This window comes from Phoxinus phoxinus, assembly GCF_949152265.1.
Source record: "Phoxinus phoxinus genome assembly, chromosome: 10".
NCBI classification, from domain to species: Eukaryota; Metazoa; Chordata; class Actinopteri; order Cypriniformes; family Leuciscidae; genus Phoxinus; species Phoxinus phoxinus.
The window spans coordinates 32,931,890-32,947,217 of record NC_136885.1 but is presented as its reverse complement, the minus strand read 5'-3'; the positions used below and the strand labels follow the sequence as shown (position 1 = coordinate 32,947,217).

Sequence of the window (15,328 nt, the reverse complement as noted above, 5' to 3'; positions counted from 1 at the left end):
TTTGTTCATTTCAAAATGTACTACATTATTAACATCAAAAGTTGTATTTGTTAACATTAATTAATGCACTGTGAACTAACAATGAACGGCAGAATTAACGTTAACAAAGATTAATAAATACTGTTACAAATGTGTTGCTCATGGTTAGTTAATACATCAACTAATGTTAACAATTGAAACCTTATTAAAGTGTTTACCGAAATAGTCAGAAAAATATATATTTTTAAATGAAAACATTTATTTAGACTAAATATATATTTTTTAAATAATGTGCAATTTAAAAAAATAAAATTTAAAATGTAATATTATATATATATATATATTTTTTTTTTTATTTATTATTAATTTAATATAAATGTAAAAAATATATATATTTTTAAAATTTTTTAAAATATGCACAGTAATGTGCATATGTGTTTTATGTTTTGTATCCTATTTGATAAACCAGTCTTTTATTGCTCATATAGTATAAAACAGTGAGAATATTAAGTATAAAGCACCTTTATTTTATTCAAAGGCTCAAACTGACCAAAAATATGCAATTTTGTGCAGATGCTGATTTTAAAATGGCCAAAAAATAAGATGAAATTCTGATAGCTTGTAATGTAAATCAATGAGATCTTTATATAGCAGACTACTTGCATAATCTCCATATCTCCCATTGATATGTCTCAGTAAGATAATATTTAAATTCTTAGTTTTATGATCAAAGCTCTAGTTTCAAAATAATGATGATTGAGAGATTAACAAATAAATTCTTCCTTAAAAGCCTGATGGATCATATTTGATATACTCACATTTTAACTAGATTTTTCTAAAACGTGATGGATATTCAAGTAAACCTAAGTTGCTAGACGTCATCATTTGTCACATATTTGTGCACAGAAACATGGCAAGTACGCAGGCAAACGGCGACAGTATCAACCTCATTTCCACACATTTTGAGATGTGTGAACTGCTTAGCTCAAGGCATCTGTGTTCACGTTTACTTTTTAAACGTGTAACTTTTCAGGCTTTTCTCAGCGTGGTGACTGTCGTATCTGTATATCAGCTGCGGCTGCTTCATGCGTTCACAGATGGAAAGGAAAGCCTGTCCGCAGGGACTGAGACGAGGCCTGTATTAGCTTGTCTCTTTTAAACCCACTCTGAGAAAATGGTGATCAGTCCCAACATGCAAACAAATACTAAATATGAGAGAAGAGCACCGAATGACTTATTCCTATTAGCACTATTGTGTGCAATAAATTATCTTAAAAGTTTAGTCTTCGTAATTATCCAAGTTTTTTTATTTTTTATTTTTTTATGTTTGTACAATATATGATATAAGCCAGGGGTTGTGAGGGAACTACAAGGGGTTCAAGTAATTCATTAAATCATAAAAAATAATAATAATAATAATGAGTATAAATAAATAAAAATCTAAATAAAACACTTACCCAAGTAGGGCTAAACAATATATCGAATTTATCGAAATGACGCAAATGTATATATCGCAATATGCATATCGCAACAGCTTGCAATAAATGGGGTCATGAACAAAAGACACATTTTTTCTTAGCTTTAATAAGCATCAGGATATATTTAATTCATACAGTGAAAACTAAGCAATGTTTTATTTTTGTATTTTATTATTCAGTATCTTTTATTAAATAAACCTAATGTAGGATAACCTGAACCCCTGTGGTTTACACTGATGTTAAAATAACACTTATGCTTATTAACTTCTTATGCTACAGTAAAACGCTGATGTTCACTTTCTTGTCATAAAAAGAATGTGAAACACATGTAGGTTATATAATTTTAAATATATTTTAAAGATAATTTAAGTTTATTTTACACACTTTAAGCATTATCGTATCGCATATCGAATATCGCATTATTTAAGGAGTTATCGCATATCGCATTTTTCTTCAATATCGCACAGCCCTATACCCAAATTATTTGTGTATGCACATTAATTGACTTTAGAGAACTGTGGACATGTTAAATTAATGAAATATTAATTAGGGGTTAATATTAGTATAGGGGATCAGCTGACACATTTTTTTTAGTGGAAATCCCTGATTTAAGGCAGGACGATAACTCCAGCTATAAAGATATAGTAAAAAAAAAAGCTTTTTAGCTATGTAATTATACATGTTTTTATTATTATTATTTCTTTGTTTTTATTTTAATTTTGCATTTATTCATGCTCTTTGATTTCTTCTCTCCACCAGACTGCTATACCCAATGCACTTTACTCAGTTTTGTTTCTCGTGGACAAAGATGCAGCAGTGAAAGTCGAGAGAGACGTCTCCGTTCCAGTGAGTGTGTTGTTCTGTCGGTTTGATCTCAGTCTGTGTGTAAAGTGTGTGTCTGCTAACTGCTCTGCTCTGCGCTTGTGCAGTTTGAAGTCCTGACGTCTCTGAAAGCTCTACAGAAGCACATCGACTCGTCTCAGCTCACCAGAGACTTTGATGGCACCTTCCCATACGACCACAGCCACTACATTCACTTCAGACAGGTGCAATATTACAACACATTCATGTTGCTCAGCCCAAATCCTTTGTCCTAATATATATATATATATATGAAGACTTCAGATGCAAAAGCCTCTAAGTGCCATCTGAATTTTTCTAGAATGATCATTTTTATCAAACTTGTATGATCATTTTCAGTTATTTCACTTTAATGGCAATGAAAATTACCTATTAAATGTCATTAAAGTGAAATCACTGAACCTAAATATACAAGCTTGATAAAAATGCTCATTTTAGAAGAAAATTTCAGATGGCACTTAGAGGCTTTTGCATCTGAAGTCTTCATATATGTATGTATGTATATATATGTATATTGTAAATATATATATATATATATTGTAAATGAATTATTTCTAGAATATTAAATATATTATCATATTTAAGTTGAAACAAATTAAAAGACACTTTCGCATGTTTATGGTTTTTTGATATCAGTAAATGGTCATGTGACTCGGAAGTAAACCATTTTTTCCTTACTGTATTATTTTTTATTTAAAAATTATGTATGTGTTACATTTTTTTATTTAAATTCATTAAATTAAAAAAATGTAACACATAAATTATTTTTTAAATAAAAAATAAAACAGTAAGGAAAAAATGGTTCACTTCCTAGTCACAACAATTCGCTTTTTATCAACATTTTGATACACCCTGAGGTACAGAAACATTGAGCTTTCTCGAAGAAGAAAATACAAAAACTATGTTGAAGTTTGTTTGTTTTTTTCTGTACTGGCAGAAAACTGAACCGTTTGCTACGAGCTGCAGCGCCGCGATCTCTTCCCTTCAGAGCTCCATCGAGACACTAAACAACATCGGCAATCTGGAGACGTCTGAGGTAATTCTGTGAAAATGTTTGATTTTATGGTCATTCTCTGGGAAATACTGTATCCTTAAAGGGATAGTTCACCCAAAATGTTTTAATTCTGTCATTATTTACTCACCCTCATGTCGTTCCAAACCTGAATGAATTTTCTTCTTCTGCTGAACACAAAAGAAGATATTTTGAAGTATCTATATATTTTTTTCCCACATTATGGAAGTCATTGGGTCCATCTACTGTCTGGTTACCCACATTCTTCAAATGATCTTCTTTTGTGTTCAGCAGAAGAAAGAAAGTTCTGCAGTAACCGAAAGGGAAAAAGGTCAGTTGAACATTAAAAGTTGAACATTGTCCTGTAGGAGGTGTCAGAGGTCATCGGCCAGCAGAAGAACCTCATGAAGAGTATTCTGGATGACACAAAACTGAACCGCCTGCGGCTGGAGGGCGGCACGTTTCTGGCGCGGATCAGGAAAGAGGAGATGTGTGAAAACGAGAACTACAGGTACTGTCTTTATTAGAGGACTCATAGATGATTATATACGGAGAATAAAAGCTTTTAATTGGTGTATTGGCAGTCAAGATAAAAGGTCCATTCATTATTTTCCCACTTAAGGCAAGATATCACCAGTGAATTTGAAGCGCATAGATATCACTATACTTCCAGTTACTCGATAACAGTGTAGTAAGACATTACATTTTTGATTATACGTTTTTTTTTTTTTTTTTTTTTTTTTTTTTACAATGTTATGTTTAAATATACATTAATTTGCATACATTTCCAGAAAAGAAATCTGAACATTTGTTCGACACATTAGAGTTAAAATACAGCTTCACCATGTTTTTAGAAATAAAATGTTGTATTAATCAGGCGAATGATGTATTTCTGTAAAACATTTCAGAATAGGAATAAAACTGTAAAGTTTAGTGTATGTAAAGCTGCTGGAGTGGAGCAAAATAGCCCAAAACCTCATAATTGATTGAACAGTGCATGAAAAAAAAAAAGTAAAAGCCTGTATAAAAATGTCCACATAAAGATTAGTACTTTAAAAAAAAAAAACTGATAGGCCTATAAAAAGTAATTTTACTATGTGAATCTATGAATACTATGAAGAGATAAAGTGATGCTCCATCATGCAACCATTAAAGTTTTAACTTTTGTTGCATGAATAGGAAAGCCATCTAAACAAAATGTACAGTAATTTTTAAATGTATTTTTACAAAATTAAGGTTGATAAAAGCACTAATGTGATGTAGTGTTTCTCATCTATCCGACTCAAGAACTCAAGAACTACTGCCATCGGATCACTGCTATATTTCCAATACGTTTTATTTGTTATACTTTATGCTTTTCAGCAAAAGACATCAGAAATCCCTTTATAAAACTCTCGGCAGTCAGTTCTCAGCATGTCGGATAACTGTCCGAAAGACTGTTCTCAGTTCAGTGTACCGTTGGACTAACTTGAGATGGCAAAAACCAGCATCATAGGATCATATACTCATGGATATTGGCTCATTTTGAGTCGGAGTGACTATCAGACACATCCGAGTTTTGATTGAGTAACTTATAGATCTTTCCTGACTCAACCAACAAACGTTTTCAACCAGCTCACTAATAAATCTCAATTAGTTTGCCTGTTAACCTGATGTTGTGTCGTGTGCAGGGACGCTGTGGATATGGTCAGTGCGCTGTATAACCAGGTGGATGAAGAGGTCCACAAACTGGTCATTCTGTCTAATAAATCACTGCAGCAGCTGGAGACGCTTCTGGAGCTGCGCACGCTACAGGAGCGACACGAGGAGGTGACAAACACACTGCTTTATTATGGTAACACTTTAGTTTAGGGACCAATTCTCACTATTAACTAGCTGCGGATTAGCTTGCATATTACTAGCATATTAGCTGTTTATTAATACTTATAAAGAATGTATTAATGCCTTATTCTGGATGACCATATTCTACATAATCCTACTCCATACCTAAACTTAACAATCTTACGAACTATTAATAAGCAGTAAATTAGGAGTTTATTATTGCAAAAGTCGTAGTTTATAGTGAATGTGTTCTCCCCAAACACAGTGATGCACATTGATAAGCATTATATTCTGTATGATTTTTCTCATACATTTTCTCTTTAGGCAAATCTGAAGAGTTGAATGTGATAAAAAAATGTAAATAAGGCATTGTCTCTCTTGTTGGGGTAGTACATACAATACAGTATTTTATAATACAGTCTCTTGCTGTATTGTACATAATAAAAAATAAAGAAATTCACCAAAAAAAAATTCATTGTGGATTATGCAAATCATGTGTTTTTATATCTCTGTTTTTAACACTAACAACATCCAACATTAACTAATAATAGGGCAGCTCATTAAAATATGTTTGCATTGAAAATTAGGTTGTTAATGGTGTAAATTTATGATTTTTACTTCCGTGACCTGACTGTTATTGTTTTATTCAAATAATAATCGATGATTGGAGAAGACTATGGGATGATAATGTTCTTCTGTATCTCTCCTCAGGTGAAGAGGTGGTTTTATGTGGAGAGTGAGAAACATTTGGCTCCTTTGGACTCCTACAGTCTCTCTCTGAACTCCATTCAGGACATGAGACAGAGTTTGGCGCAGTTCATGGAGGAGTCCACAGTAAGTGTCCATGTGGTTTCATATGCCGAAAGAAAGAAAGAAAGAAAGAAAGAAAGAAAGAAAGAAAGAAAGAAAGAAAGAAAGAAAGAAAGAAGGAGCTGGCATGTTACTGTCCCATGACGCTCAAGAAAAGGCTTCAGTCAGATTTAATTCTCAACAATAACCAGTTTGACCTTCTCCTGTGCCACTGAACCTCTTTTACTGAAGTGACACAAGACACAATTCTGACAATTAAAGTTTACAGGGAAACCGACGCCATGCTCTACTGTTTTAGCCACAGGAATACCATTAATTATTAATTACTGAAATAATAAAACATTTAGCTTTCCTGTAGCTCAAACAGTAGAGCGTTGGCGCTTGCAACGGCAAGGTCATGGGTTCGATTCCTAGGGAAAGCAAGAACTGTTAAGAATGTAAAATGTGTACCTTGAAATGCAACGTAAGTCGTTTTGGATAAAAGCATCTGCCAAATGCATAAATGTAAAAAAAAAATTGCTACATTTGAATTTGAACGTACTTTACAACCGTTAGTATGTCCTATATAGTGTGAATAGGGGTAGCATGAATTAATTTAGGACGTACTACATAGCACATTGTTTCTGTCATGTGATCTACCAGTGTTCATAAATCCTCTCCCGTGGCTTCATGGGAGAGTAAAGTGTTCATCGTATGCATACTTCAGAATCTCGGTGGTAGTAGTAGGTCATAGCCTACGTTCAAACATACACGTACGTTCTCATCAACTAAATGAGCATCTAATGTGGTCTTGATTTTGCTCCTGTAGGAACAGCAGAAGAAAGCTGCAGTGTTATTGAGGGAGTCTAAAGCCGGTCCAGCCCTTCAAGAGGTCAAACAGCACATGAGCTCCGTCCTGCAGCGCAGCGAGGCACGCAGGAGCGAGCTGGAGGTCCTGCACAACCTCTACGAGTTCTACGAATCGGTAAAAAACTATTTTAATTAGTTTTCATTTTAATTTTAATTTGAATTGCATTATGTCCATTTTGCTGCATCATGTCAACTACTGTCATGAGAATTAGTGGTTGACTGATATATGTTTAAAATTTAATTTAAAGATGGTAAATAACACATGCATAACAATTGCTGCAGTTGAATTTATTTTACATAATTTTTACAAAAATAATTGCAAATAATTCATTTTAAAAATGAATTCGTTTGAAAAAAGTAATAATTTTAACTTGATAAAACATCTGTAAAATAATCAAATCTATACCATGGTTATTGTAATTAACTAAAACCAAAACCATAACAAACATTACTTGAAAAAAAATAAGCATTCACTTGAAAAAAAATAAGCATTCACTGAAATAAGGTAAAATATAATCTAATATATCAATACTGTCAAAATAAAAGTCCCACTTGCAACACTTATCGGCCAAACAGAAAAAAATTACTGATGCAATAATTAAAAAATGCCAGATATTAACCACTAATGATAATGTGAATGATAATTAAACCGTCTCTCACGCAGGCAAACCAGTGGATGGTCCATTGCCAGGAGTATTTCTGTCAGCTGAGGGTGGACGATAATGCGGTCAGCTACACGCCTGCAGTGCTGCACGTTTTGCAGGATTACCACAGCGAAGCCACAAAGTTCTCCCTGGACAACTTCAGCGTGCTCAACCAGATGGTGCTGAACCTCAACAGCCCACGGGAGCTTCAGCAGTGGAGCAACATCTGGCAGAAGTGCCAGCAAACCAAACAGCAGCTGGAGGAAGCCCTGGCCAACGCTGCCAAACAATCTTCACTCACAAATATGACAACACAACTTTTGGAAACCCAAAACAGAGTAGGTTCCTCTGAGCTTCCCAGTCTGAACTCTTCTTCCACGTTGTGTTTTGAGTACGAAGATGAGAAGCCGCATTCAGCAGGTCCGTTCTCCGGAAGCCAGTTTCCATTCCCACCGGAGAGCGGCAAGCTCTCTCCATCCCCGTTTGACGACACCGACAGCGACTGTACGGTCGACTCGTCCGCCTCGTGTCACTCCGAGCCGCTGCATTCACCGGCGTCGCGTCAGCGCAAGCAGCCGCTCAAAAAGATCATGAAGAAAACCATGAGCTACGAGATGACGGCGCGTGACAAAGCTCACCCGGACGCCGGGCATCATGGGTACACGGGCATCTACATCAAAGGACTGGAGGTCACCAACAACGTGTGTGTCGAGAAGAAGCTCCAGCGGCCAGACGTGAAGAGCCCGTCTCTGGGCCGCAGTCGCAGCATGTCGTCCCCGTCCAGAGTCTGCAGACACAGCGCCGGGGACGTGAAGACACACAGCAGGTGTGTGTGTGTGTGTGTGAGCAGGGATGCTAACTCGACATCTTTTGGGGGTAAAAAAACAAGACAAGAGTACTAGTAATAATAGTAAATAATGGAAGTAATTAAACATAAATAATAATTATTTTCTGTGTTTTTACTGTTGTTCTGTAAAAATAATAATTAATTATGATTATTATTATCAATTATCAATATTTTTTTATTTTACAGTATTATTACTATAGTAATATATTTGTTTGTTTTATTTTTTGCAATTTAATAATATAACAAATATTTATTATTCTTATTATTTAATACACATTTTTACAGATTTATTTGAACTATTATAATCTATTTATTTATTGATTTGTTTCACTTTTAGCATTAATAATGTTAATTATTATTATTAACATTATTAATAATTAATAATGTTAATAATAATAAACAGCAGGTGATTGAAGCATTGTGCAGGGATGCAAAAAATAAAGACCACAAATATTAGTAATAATACTAAATATAATTAAACATAAATAATATACATTATTTGTAATTTTACTGTTGTTCTGTAAATAATAGTAATAATAATTAACAGTTTTGTTACATACTCAATATTTTATTTTACAGTATAGCATTACTACTACAGCAATTCTTTATTGATTAGTTTAAATTTGTATTATTTTATAAAATAATAATAATACTTTATTATTATTATCCATCATATCGAATGGGTTCCATAAAAACAACAGTGTGAATGTGACCTGAGCCCGCTGACATTTAAGGATCTTTACAAACTATATAAGGTCTGGGTGAGTTTTCCCCAATATCCTCATGTTAAAATCGACTGAAAATCCACATTTTAAAGCTGATAAAAGTTTCAATTCCAATTCATAACAACTACACAACGTTGACTCCCTGATGAAGGCTTGTATGCCGAAACGCGTCGGAGTGCTTTAAAGGTTTAAGATGACCAAGTCATAACAATAAAGGCTTTTAAATCTTTCTAAAGAGAGTGCCTTTTTGCTACATGATTATCCCATCCAAAGAGCACCTCAAGCTAACTTTTTGAGTCCTCTACAGACATTTGGTAAAACTCACGACTCCCTCTGACTCCCCAACTCCTCAATCACGCTCTATCACACTGTCTTTCAGCAAAATTCAGCACATCATGGATGAGATGATCTCCACCGAGAGAGAGTACGTGAGATCTGTCAGCTACATCATCCAGCACTACTTCCCTGAGATGGAGCGCCTGGACCTTCCTCAGGACCTGAGAGGGAAGCGCAGCATTATTTTTGGCAATTTGGAGAAGCTGTGTGACTTCCACAGCCAGTTCTTCCTGAAGGATCTGGAGATCTGCGCTCACTCGCCCCTGTCCATCAGCAGCTGCTTCCTAAAACACGTGAGTTTAAATGACCTTTTAAATGAACACGCCAACATATTTTTTAGCTTATTCTCCGTATCCCCCAGAGTTAGATAAGTCCACACACACCCTTCTCATCTCCGTGCGTGCCGTAACTCTGTCTGACGCACCCACCGCTAGCCTAGCTTAGCACAAAGACTGGAGGTAAATGGCTCCAGCTAGCATACTGCTCCCAATACGTGACAAAATAACAAAATTTTCCTATTTACATGTTGAGATTTGTATAGTCACAACGTGTACAAATAACAAGGTCACATGAGACACAGCCATCTTCTAGCCGTATACATACTGGGAACTATATTCTCAGAGGGCGAAGCACTGCTACTTCTGCGGAGTGATTTGCTCGCCGAATAGCGACTAGCGAATTATTTCAGTTAGCTGGTTTGATTTGCATTGAGAGATGATCTTATGGAAAGTACCCCATGCCAATCTCTAGGTACGGTCAAAGGAACTTTATCAGGATGCATAGTATCCTGGATCCATGAAATAACTGGCCTTTAAAAAAATGAATCTGCCCGCCTCTATGGGAATTTAACATAGGGGTGTCCTGACTTATGCACCCTGTATTTTAAGGAAGAACATTTATTTATTTACGATACATTATTCATTCACAAAGAAAATTGGTGTCCTTAAAGGTTGGAGTTTTCCTCATTTTTTTAATTAAAGGGCACCTATTATGACATTTAAAATGTTCCTAATGTTGTTTAGGGAGTCCCCAACAACAGTTTTACATGCATGCAATGACAAAAAACACTTTTGTTTTCGTATAATATGCATTTATTTTTACCTGATTTGCTCACCGACTCCCAAATGAATCGTTCAACGACTCGTTTTTCAAACCCCTCCTTTGCGCGACGCTAATCTGCGGTGATTGGTCAGATGACCCAGCAGTGTTTACAGAGATAATACTTATTTTTAAAACGGAGTACAATGATGCTTTTATCAATTAAATTGTATTATAATAATGATTATAGTCCACTGCTTTATAGTTTGTAGTAAAAAACGAAAAATAAGATAAATAATTTAATGTTATGTTAGCGAGCATAACGTTAGCCCAGAGTTCATATTGTAAAAGCACAATCAGTCTTTGTTTGCGTTAGCCCGATGCATAAACATAACGTTTTTACAAAAATAAAAAATGCAGTTACGTTACTACGAGATATTATTCTATTCTTTAGACAACTCCGAAAACAACGACAAACACTTCACATATCTCAATACACTTGCCATTGAAGACCTAGAAGCTAAACGGTGCTTACACAACAAACAAAATAATGATTAAGCATGCTACATAAAATATAAAAGCAAAAATTATTAATAACACTTACAGGTTGTGATACGGAGGAGGAAGCTGATGCAAATACACTTGGAACTGAACCTTCCTTCAATATCAGCCGATCGCGAATCCAAGTTTGATTGCATTTAAAAAAGCAATCGTCTTCAAAATGACGCGAACAAAGCTCAAGGCTCGGACTATACTTCTGTGGTATAGTGAATTGTAGCCACTTAGTCTTCAAATGCTCCTCCTTGGGCAGATGAAAAAAGTTGTCTTTTGAGCCGCACTTCAGAACACAGCGTCTCGTCGCCATGATATTTTCCCTGGCCTTGGAGCGCAATAAGTGGGCGTATCGTATTCAAATAACTTGACAAGTTGACGTCAATTAGTCAAAGGAAAAGCTTCGGTCTTCTAACGATTCATAAAAATGACTCAGAGTCGACTCTCACTTTTGAAAGACAATAACTTTATATACGGTGCACTTTCATATTTCAAACTTTGCAGGATGTTTTTGTTCACTTAGATCTATGTTACACACTACATGAAAGGTAAATTTCAAAATTCCATAATAGGTGCCCTTTAAGGCATTCAGATCAATTTCCAAAAGATGTTTTTTTATTCCTCTTTTTCGTCAACTTTAGCATGGGTGTGTTCACTTATGCTAAGCACTGTAAATGTATTCTTCATTGTTCTGTCCTCGGGTAGGAGGAGCAGTTCGGGATGTACGCGCTGTACAGTAAGAACAAGCCCCGCTCGGATGCCTTGCTAATCAGCCACGGAAACAGCTTCTTCAAGGTGAGCGAGCTCATGTCTCCTCCGTGACGTTATTCACTCGAGCTGGGACAGACTTTTCTGAATGTCAGCATGTGGTCTTCAGAATAAACAGGTGGAGTTGGGCGATAAGATGGACTTGGCGTCCTACCTCCTGAAGCCCATCCAGAGGATGAGTAAATACGCTCTTCTCCTGAAGGATCTGATCAAGGAGTGCGGTCACTCTCAGGAGCAGGAGCTCACTGACCTCAGAACAGCTGAAGAGATGGTCAAGTTTCAGCTGCGCCACGGAAATGACCTGCTCGCCATGGACGCCATCCGCGGATGTGATGTAAGTGGAGTTTGGTATAAACACAGCTCTTTCATAAGCACTAAACCCCCCATAAACCAATGCATTTACACACACACACCCAAAAAATATTATTATCTGCATTTCTTCTCTTTTTTTAGCTTGCTTCCTAATCTAGTTGTCAAATAAACCTGGCAATGTATAGTACGACTATTGTTGGTTCTTTGACAAATTGCTTTGTTCCTCTCTTGTGAGTTGTTTGAATAATAGCATCTGCTAAATGTAGTCTATTTTGTAATTCATATTTTACCACGGAATTGTATTTATTTATTGATTACAATAAATAACAATGTAAATAAAATAAAGAATTATTTAAAAATGTTATTTTAAAATATAATTATTTATTTATTTGAATAGATTTTATTCAAATATATATATATATATTTTAAAAAGCATTTAATTTAAAAATATAAATGTTTATTATTTATTTGGGGGGGGGGGGGGGTATTATTTAATTTAACTGAAATAAATAAAATAAATCATTATTATTAAAAACTCAAATAAATAAAATATTAATTTTGTTTAAAAATACGTATTTAATAATATATTAAATCCCTCAAATATTATTATTTATTTATATTTGAATAAATGTTAAGTAAATATTTATTTATTTAAAGAACATTTCATGTAAATAAGTATGTATTATTTAAAAATAAAAATATATATAAATATGAATTAAGATGTTTTTTATTTATATCTAAAATAAATACATTTTAAAAACAAAATAAAACTTTATTTGAATAAATATGTCAATAAGTCAAATAAATCATTATTTTTAAATGTAATTGTTTATTTAATTGAGTACATGTTTTCAAATATTTATTAATTTGTTTGTATGAATATATATAAATTAATATTTGAAATAGAAGTAAAAGTTGCTTGTATTGTTTTAATGACAATTAAAAAAAAACATTCCTTTAGAATTATAATTAAATACATTTTCCTTTTACTCTTCCTATTATTTTTATTGATGATTATTACTGTAATAATTTTATATATATATATATATATATATATATTACAGTTAAAAACCCACTGAGTGACATGATTTGAGCGAGGCTGATACATCATTTCCTGTGTTGTGTATTCAGGTCAATCTGAAGGAGCAGGGCCAGCTTCGGTGTCAGGATGAGTTCATTGTTTGCTGCGGACGCAAAAAATACCTTCGTCATGTTTTCCTGTTCGAGGACCTCATCCTCTTCAGCAAGACCAAGAAGATTGAAGGAGGATATGACATCTACATCTACAAACAGTCCTACAAGGTACAGAATGTGATGTCAACTTCTGTGTTTTATCTACGGAGTGTCTTCTGTCAGTTGTGAGGTTGATCTGTTGTGTTGTGTCCGTTCAGACAGCCGAGATCGGCATGACAGAGAATGTCGGCGACAGCGGGCTGCGCTTTGAGATCTGGTTTCGCCGGAGAAAATCCCAGGATACGTTCATCCTACAGGCCAGTTCTGGAGAGGTGAAGGCCGCGTGGACCAGTGTCATCGGCAAGATCCTGTGGCGGCAGGCCTTACGAAACCGAGGTCAGAAAGAGTGGCTTTTAATGGGACGAATACAGTACTGTTCCATTACTGCACACTGAACAAAACAAATAATAATAAAGAAAACATTCTGAATCTTGTTTGGATTTTTAGTCAGTAATACTCTTATGAATTCAGTAACTCGTTATATGTCTCAAGTGAAAGTAAACTGTATCAGTATATTATAAAACGGTTAGTTCCAATCCTTGATTCTGATTGGTCAATAGCTGTGTTTTATTCACGAGAAAACACGGCTATGACCGCTTTACCCAACTGTTCTATGTATCACTACACAACCCCCCTAGCAACCACTCTTAGCAACTTGAACACGTTTGATCTCATTGATATTGTTCATTGAAGCTATAGTAGAGTATTGTGAGAGATCGAGTAAGCGAGTGTACCTGCATTTACAGTAGATATAGCATTTTTCTTCAGGTCAGTCCTATATTCATAATAAAAAATCCGTTTGAATGTCCGCTGCGACATCTGGTCCTTTTAACGTTAACAGTTAATGGGTTTTCCCGTGCCCATAGGCCCTGTCCCAAATTTCGCTCACGGACAATTGTTAACATGGCTGAGAAGAAAATATTTAAGTGTAAATATCATTATGGTTTGTATGACCTAGGTGTACATTTTACCAGTTGTTACCTACAAATATTATGGTCATCAACCAGTGGTTGATATCTCAAACATAAATATAAATATATATTTATATTTAATATAAACATAAATAGCTTGCTGAATAATAGGCTACGATCGCATTATGTGTCAGGGCTTTACTGACTCATGTAAATGTAGAAATATAATATTTAAACAACAACCGGACCGTCTTCCTATTTCCGGCGTGACGATCGAGTCTGTCCCAAAAATACTTCTCAATGCGCCCTCGTGCACTCGCGCCAAGGGCCCTATAGGTCTGCACTACATGACGTCACCAAAGTGTGGACTCTGAGGAAGTCCACAAGTCCGAAGTGTGCCATTTGGGACAGGGCCGTAGTCATTTGTCAGTTGCGTCTTCCTTCTCCGTGATCACAAGTTTGAGTCCTTTCAATGTAAAAGTCTTGTCTACTGACTCACTCGCTCATAAAGACAGTGTTTGCTGCCATCTATTGGCGAAATAATGTATGTAACTTCTGTTGCTGTTTACGGTCAGGGACTATTTTTTCCAGCGGAAGGATGGCTTTTAGTGATTTTGAAAGTTGCATAGATACATTTTCCGGCTTTAATAGTTGTATTGTGTGGTAACCGTTTTATAAAAGCAATAAGGTACTCAAGGCAAGTGCTGTATCGTGAATAAGTCACGGCTGAAGGGGTTGCAGCCTAACAACACCGTGACTTATTCACGATACAGCACAGCCTTTATTGCTTACATAGCAGGGGTGCGTTTCCCAAAAGCATCGTTAGACAACTATGTTCGCAAGTTCCGTCGTTATCATCAGCATAGTTCAATGAGTCGGCTCACGACTCGGGTAAAATGACATTTAGAAAGCATTTAGCCGTGGCAGCGTCTCACCTCTGAATAGCAGTGCAGGAAGCCCTGGTGTCTATTGTTCACAGCATGTGATTCTAGTTATATCTATTAGTCTATCCAGTCAAAACATAATGCTGTTATATATAATATCACTTCAGCATTGCGGCCTTACTAACAAATGCATTGTGGGACATTGTGGTCTCTGTGTTGTTATTATGGGCTGAAAATATGTTGCAATAGATGTTAGGAAGAAACAATG

The 15,328-nt window shown here is 35.3% G+C and overlaps 1 protein-coding gene across 2 annotated transcripts in view; it reads left to right on the top strand.

The window, feature by feature from the left end:
* The window catches only part of plekhg4b (pleckstrin homology domain containing, family G (with RhoGef domain) member 4B), a 50,837-nt gene that overhangs the window by 22,863 nt on the left and 12,646 nt on the right, over positions 1–15,328 (top strand). For both annotated transcript variants that reach the window (XM_079625714.1, XM_079625715.1), the window contains exons 7-19: positions 2,217–2,303; positions 2,387–2,503; positions 3,256–3,354; positions 3,699–3,841; positions 5,001–5,139; positions 5,863–5,985; positions 6,770–6,925; positions 7,475–8,280; positions 9,406–9,655; positions 11,658–11,747; positions 11,830–12,054; positions 13,164–13,334; positions 13,424–13,601. In XM_079625714.1, the coding sequence (XP_079481840.1) occupies positions 2,217–2,303; positions 2,387–2,503; positions 3,256–3,354; positions 3,699–3,841; positions 5,001–5,139; positions 5,863–5,985; positions 6,770–6,925; positions 7,475–8,280; positions 9,406–9,655; positions 11,658–11,747; positions 11,830–12,054; positions 13,164–13,334; positions 13,424–13,601 (2,584 nt within the window). The remainder of the gene's footprint in view (positions 1–2,216; positions 2,304–2,386; positions 2,504–3,255; positions 3,355–3,698; positions 3,842–5,000; positions 5,140–5,862; positions 5,986–6,769; positions 6,926–7,474; positions 8,281–9,405; positions 9,656–11,657; positions 11,748–11,829; positions 12,055–13,163; positions 13,335–13,423; positions 13,602–15,328) is intronic.